Source organism: Betta splendens, chromosome 6, assembly GCF_900634795.4.
Source record: "Betta splendens chromosome 6, fBetSpl5.4, whole genome shotgun sequence".
In the NCBI taxonomy this organism is placed as follows: domain Eukaryota; kingdom Metazoa; phylum Chordata; class Actinopteri; order Anabantiformes; family Osphronemidae; genus Betta; species Betta splendens.
In genome coordinates, this window is record NC_040886.2 from 4,108,063 (window position 1) to 4,114,942 (window position 6,880).

Genomic DNA, 6,880 nt, shown 5'->3' on the forward strand with positions numbered 1-6,880 from the left:
TTCTGTATTTTTAGTTAGTGTGAGTTTAGGTACATGCAGTAGAATAGATAAATATGCATTTACATCGACATATAAACAGTTAGGCCTACATAAATAGATACACGGCAATATACACTGTGTAGCAACAACACAGGGTGACCGCCACCAAAAGAGCATGATAGTTTGTGTGGGAGCACATTGATCAAATGAATCCTGGAACGCTTCCTTAGCTAACTTTCCCATGTGTAAACTAAAAGTACTGGTACCATAGGGAGGTGCGATGAGTAATTTGTAAATATAATCACAGACCAGCTAGATGTCTAATGTTTTCTGTGCTACTCTAGAGCTTCAGTTTCATGAAACAGCCCCCAAACATCAACCAGCAGATGCCGCCAGACTAAGTTCATTACATGCTTTGATAAAGTAAGTATTTTAAAGACAATTGCTTCCTATGGCTTCAGATAGTCTCGGTTTCTCCATCTCGATCCGACAACTGTCCTCACAGATAGAGCGTGAACGTTAACGGGAGGGGGGCTCGACCGGGTACGTCACAGCAGCAACACCCCAAACCGGAAGTGTGCCCCGGTTAGGGGCTAACCATCTGCGGAGAGCTGCGGCGTCAATGAGCTGGAGTTTGGAAGAAATATAGGATGCGTTCCTTCAGTTGAAGACGTGGCCTGGTAACACTGACGCTGTGGGGAGACGTGTGACTGAAAAATCTGCTATGACCGGTTTATGAAGGAGGAACTGTGTCGGAAGGCGGCGCTGTTGTTGTTGACAGAGTCGTGTTGACGCTAGCAAAGCTAACGCTACACACGTTTGGCTCTGTGGCTAACGCCTCTCTTTTCTCGGGGCTACCGCTACAAGGTCAGTAACGTTACTGCTACAAGGCCATGAAACGGCACCGTGAGGCTTTATCTATTTCCATCTGTGCTGTCACCAGCTCGGCCTGACACACTCTCCGTTCCCTCTCCTCTACGCGTCTAGATGATGTCATCATCTGTAGAACACAACATCAGTCCTGCATCTGTCCCGTTTGTGACATGAAATTAAGCCGTATTAAACCTGTAATATAAGCAACATGGCACCTCCAGCTAGAAAAACAATGACAACTATCACATACAGTGTACACCAATTAGTCTGTATCTGGCTTTTAGTCTGTGGGAAATCACTACAGGTCCCCGTGTCAACCGGTCTTTCGTTATCCTGCAGATACCATCATGCCTAAAGAGGTAGACAAGGTTGAGGGTGGAGGAGGCAAGGACTCCAAGGAAGAAACGGTACAACATGCTACTAAGGAGACGGTCAGGAAGAGGGTTCGGGCAAATACTCCAAGTCCGCACAGAGGAAACACGCCACAAGGTGAGGGAGAAACAAAACTAATAATATAACAAGTGTAGTGTAACACTACAGTTACACTATGTTGATCACAAATACCACACTGAGTATAGTTTTACAGAGCAGTGAAAATCTCTCTGAATATGCAATTTAAAATTGTTAATGAAATTAGCACCATATATGAGCAAATTCTGGCCATAACTCCCTTTTCAGATGTCCACTTAATGCATCAGTAGAGGGTTGCAGGTTCAATCATCTTTAAATGTCTTTTGATGAATTTATTCAAACAGGTTATTAATATGACGAGGAGCGCTTGGACGTGTTTAAATCAACCTCTTCCAGTGTAGCTGCTTAGTTTGTTGTACTACAGCTTCCAGGTGAAAATGTGATATAAACGCAGTCTAAAAAAGTGGTCCTGAAAAAGATAACATATTGTTTTCTTGAAGTAAATACAAAAAATAGGAATAATTGTTTTCCTTATTTATCTTAAACATAATCTTTTAGAAACTAATAAGCTGTTCTTCTGACCCTTAATCTTTAACAGCAGTGGTTCAGGTTTAGAGGGTTTAAGATTATTATATTTTGACACACTTCTTGTGTGTGTTTACATCTTAAGAAGGCACATAATACCTCATTGCCTTTTTATTCCCTCTTTCCAATATTTTCAGCCTCCAGATTTGTAGCCATTACAATGTTCAGGAAATAGTTGCTTCTTGTTCATGCACAGTTGTAAATTAGATTATAATTGAGGAGCAAGAACATAGAGACTTCAGTTTAGGGATTGAAGGAGGGGATTAACATATCTTGGTTCGCATATGCTTTTACTATGTTTAACCTATTTTGGAGTACCTGTTTAACTATGTTGTGAAACAAGTTTAAATTCAGTTTATTAGATTATTCTCAACTAAAAGATAGCTGAGGTTTCCAGCTCTCAGATATACATAGTAGATCATGTAGCATCTTTTAATGAATTTGCCTTCCATCACAGCCAGCCCTCCCAGATTTCTGTCTGTGGAAGAGTTGATGGAGACGGCAAAAGGAGTTACCAACATGGCCTTGGCTCATGAAATAGTGGTCAACCAGGGATTTCAAGTTAAACCTGCAGAGCTTCCTGAAGGAAGGTAAACATTTGATTCAGAATTATATGAATTCTTGTCTTGTATTGTGTTCTTTGTGCCTGTAAAATAATAATACATAATTTGCAACCCATACAGTTTGGAGCGCAGAGTGAAGGAGATTATGCACAAAGCATTCTGGGATTGTTTGGAAGGACAGCTTAAGGAAGATCCACCATCTTATGGACATGCCATTAAACTCCTTGCTGAGATTAAAGAGGTGAATAAGGTGGTTTAATTTTAATTGGACAATAATCAGATCCAGTGTCTTCAGCATGTAAGAGGTTCATCTAGCACCAACGGCACACTTCTTATATAATCCTGTGTATACGACTCTATTTTTACAGAGTAGGATTTTAGAAGATCTAATATTTAATTCAGTATCTATTTCTCTCTTATTTTTACTTTGTATCAGACACTTCTGTCCTTCTTGCTGCCGGGCCACGGCCGTCTGCGAGCCCACATTGAAGAGGTTCTGGACCTGCCTCTAATTCAGCAGCAGGCTGAGAATGGCGCTCTTGACATTGGTCAACTTTCCCAATTTATTGTTGGAATGATGGGCTCACTGTGCGCCCCCTGCAGAGACGAGGACATCAGTAAGCTAAAGGAGATCACCGATATTGTGCCTCTGCTCAAGTAAGCCAAGAAACCAGAAGAGTAGGCATTAGCTCTGCATCTACCATGGTTCTACCATATCTTTCTATTTTAATTTACCATCTTCTCTTGTTTTAAGGGCAATATTTTCTGTTCTTGATCTGATGAAAGTGGACATGGCAAACTTTGCCCTCAGCAGCATCAGGCCCCATCTGATGCAGCAGTCTGTTGAATATGAGAGAAACAAGTTTCAGGAGTTTCTGGAGAAACAACCTAGTAAGTTATACTTATACTAAAAATAGTATTTTATTGGTGCATCAAAAAGCCAGTGAGTGAGATTACACAAAGAATAGTGGTAACTATTTCAACAAATATAATATAATCAGTGATTCATAGAAATGCTTTAGGAGTTAGAAAAAGGAGTTAGAAAAAGAATGACATTGACATTGTAACCAGACATTTGTGAGGTACAATATATTTGAAGTTGCTCCATGCCTCCTGAAAAAGGACACTGGTAACAACCTTTCAATAAAAGGCTTGTATGTGGATGTTTACACATGCTGAGCAACAGAAACAGTTGGATTTGGGTGTTGATGACATATACAACACCATTCTTCCTTCTTTAGATGCCTTAGACTACACAGAGAAGTGGCTTGCGGACACACTGAAAAGCTTGAGCGTGCCTGGGATTGATGGTTCCAGTGCTGCTTCATCAAACGCTTCCTCTCTCCTCCCCCTTAACATTCATAATCACGCCTATCTGCGCCTGCTAAAATGGGACCCTGAGTCTGACCCTTTTCCAGAGGTACACATCCCCAACCTGATGTCCTGATGTTTGGTGTCTTTGTTAGTAGTGTTATTAGTAAAGTATTACAGTTTTTACATTTAATTAATGTGTTTACTTCTGCACCCAAACACTGACCCAATACTTCATATCTCTACAGACCGTGTTAATGGATCAGCTTCGGTTCCAGGAGATGCAACAGGAGGTTGATCGGTTAGTTCTTCTGTCATCTGTTCTCCTCATTATCTACACTACAACAGGAGAGGCCATCTCGGGGCTGCCTGGCCTGATGGAGAGGCTTAAAAACACAGTGAGCGTCTTGTTTGCAGACATGCATTCATCGTGAGTACACATTCTGCTTTGGTCCATTGTTGGTTTGGGAGAAATGGGTATTAAAACTTTTTTTTTGTCTGTTTGTCATATCGCTAAGTTCATTGCGACCAGGCAGGGATTCTTTACATTTAAGATTCAATAATAATAATAATATAATAGTAATAATATTCTCCTGGTTTTATACGTTGTAAAGGGATGCTGTTGTGTAGTGAATAGTGTACATGTTATCACAACTCCCCCAGTTTACGTCTATTTATACTATATACTACTATCAAGTATTTATACCTAAAACATATATACATAAAAAACATCTATTTATTTTAATCAAAATACATAGTTTTATATACAAAGGTGCTTTGTTAAACACACTGTGGGCCACATGGCCAAGAACAGCAGAAAAGCTGACTTGCTACCAAACATAATGTAGAGAGAAGCTGTCGGCCTAGGTAGTTTGGGACATGCTCATGACTTTGCTTTGAATTCTCTACCTGTGTCTAGACAGAGTGTTGTGTAGGATGTTATGTCAGCACTGGAGAGCAGAGTTGGTGTCATCTTCAATCTACTCTGCTGTCTTATTGCGAGCTGTAATTTTAACTAAAAAGTAGCCACACCTTAGAAATCCTCTGTTATGTCCTGCATCTAAGGGTGTTACTAAAGTAAAAGTTTTCTCTCATAAAATATATAAATATTTTTTTTTTATTTCACATCAATATACATTGGTTTGAATTCTGATTATTAGTCCTGTATTATGTCCATCATGTGGTGCTTAGTTTATCAAGCTTTTCACAGATTTATTAATCATATATTTTGGTTATAGTAATTGGAAAATTATCTCCAAATGGTATTTTCTGTCACTGGCTGAGACCAAAAGCGAGCTAAACAGAAAATAACCACCATATCTGGAATTTTTATGCCTGTGCTAAGGTCTAAGAGTGTGGAGGATGCCTTAGCGGCTATCGGAGAAAAGCTGTGTGTGGAGCTGAGTCAGTGTCTAAGCCAGCATGGCTACTCTCCATTCTCTGCCGACCGCATGAACACTCTGAAAGGACAAATCTCAGCCACCAGTCAGCCAGATAACTCCGTCCGCAAGCTGATGGGTAAGAGCGGACGCCTGTGAAAGTTTGCTGTTTGAGTGTAGTTATGCACATATTTGTTGAGCAGTGACTGAGTATTCCTTCCCTTCTGTCAGAATCCAGGGTTCAGGCCTACCTCTTGGTTTCCCTGGAGTGCAGTCAACATAAGACGCCGCCTCCTCTTCCCGGTGGCTTGACCCCAGTTAGCAGGGAGCTGAAGGAGCTCGCTGTTCGATTCAGTCGCCTCGTCAACTTCAACAAGCTTGTCTTCTCCCCTTTTTACCAAAAGCTTCTTCAAAAGTTAGTCACAGAAGTGAATCCTGATAAAGAAACGTGAATGTGGAAAAAGTGAAGTGAAGAGTGGTCTGTAGTTTCACATTTGCCTCGCACTAATAATAGATTCGGTTTAACATGAGAGGTGGTGATCAGTTTGTAAATTCAGCTCTTCAGAGACTGCATGTTGAACGTCCATGATCAGAACCCCCTGCCTATCGTCCCAGTTGCATAAACTCACAGTGTTGCTTATTTAATAAAACTCAGGCCTCATAGGTGTAACCTCACTGTAGTCATCTTGCATCCTGCTAGTCGGTGTCATTTGAAACCTAAGCTATTACAGTACTTCTGCTTTCGATAAAATCCAACTAATACTATGCTTCGCAGAGCTACATGACTGTCTATAAAAACATTGACTATATGGCTATATACAATATGAAATTATTAAAACCAGGTAAGAAAGATTTAAAATTACAGTTTAAGCATCAAATATTTAGGATCTTTACGTTTTTTAAAACTGTTCATCAGAAATACAGTGCAATTGGAAAAAGCTGTTTAATGGAATTACTTCATAGTCCATATGTTTAGAGATCTAGACACTTATGTTTGTAAAGCTTTCCTAGAAAATTAGGGCATTTAAAGGGACCTCCATCTTTTAAATACAGATAAAAGATTTAACCAACAAGACAAGGACCATGAAATCAATGTTAATGTTATCACAAAATGTTCGTCCTAAATTACCCTTTAGGGATCAATGAGGTTTATCTCTAAATTGATGAGCAGTGTAGTATTTATGGTCTTGTCAGAAATACAAACGAAAGGTGTGTAGACCTTTCATATCCACAGTTTGAATACAAAAAGCATGACCAAAATCAAATGAGAGAAGAATAAAGTGCAGAAGGGAAGCTGGACTGGACCAACTTGAATTATTGGGTTTTAAAAATAGATTGACTTATTTATAGTGTTTTTTATGGTTTCTAAGGTATTTAGATACTTTGCTCTCTAACGTTTCTACTTTATTCCACACACTCATTTTACCACAGATTATTTCCAGTGATTTCCATTAATACAGTAAGATTCCTTCTCTTCTAACAGAATAACGTCACCTTTCCCCTGAATAAACAACACACTGACTGTTCACCTCATCTGCACTGATACCTGTCTTTCATTGTCAAATCCACAAGCCAATAAACCATTGTTGTCCCGCATGTTGTGTTTTTCTATCTTTTTATTGTGGGACTGAGAGTACTTTTCACATGAAAAAAGGAAAAAAATTGTTTGGCTAATTTACTTACATAGATAACACTAAAGAAAAGGCAGGTGGAGCCAGAACTCCTGTTAACTACAACTACAGCTGTTACTGCTACTGACTAGTATTAGTATGCATTATG

General features: G+C 39.5%; 1 protein-coding gene across 1 annotated transcript; it reads left to right on the forward strand.

Annotated features, from left to right (window-relative positions):
- The first annotated feature begins 532 nt into the window (after positions 1-532).
- Positions 533-6,697, forward strand: tcp11l1 (t-complex 11, testis-specific-like 1). The gene is made up of 10 exons (XM_029153945.3): positions 533-846; positions 1,192-1,341; positions 2,306-2,438; positions 2,532-2,652; positions 2,848-3,068; positions 3,166-3,302; positions 3,653-3,831; positions 3,971-4,152; positions 5,068-5,240; positions 5,333-6,697. Exons 2-10 carry the CDS (start codon positions 1,200-1,202, stop codon positions 5,551-5,553), a joined length of 1,509 nt encoding a protein of 502 aa, XP_029009778.1. The 5' UTR covers positions 533-846; positions 1,192-1,199; the 3' UTR covers positions 5,554-6,697.
- The last annotated feature ends 183 nt before the right edge of the window (positions 6,698-6,880 follow it).

Bases quoted from the DNA above. Each gene is read 5' to 3' on its own strand.
- tcp11l1 (XM_029153945.3), top strand. From the start codon at position 1,200: ATGCCTAAAGAGGTAGACAAGGTTGAGGGTGGAGGAGGCAAGGACTCC. The intron at 2,653-2,847 runs GTGAATAAGGTG...ACTTTGTATCAG, and splicing joins TCCTTGCTGAGATTAAAGAG to ACACTTCTGTCCTTCTTGCT. The intron at 3,069-3,165 runs GTAAGCCAAGAA...TCTTGTTTTAAG, and splicing joins GATATTGTGCCTCTGCTCAA to GGCAATATTTTCTGTTCTTG.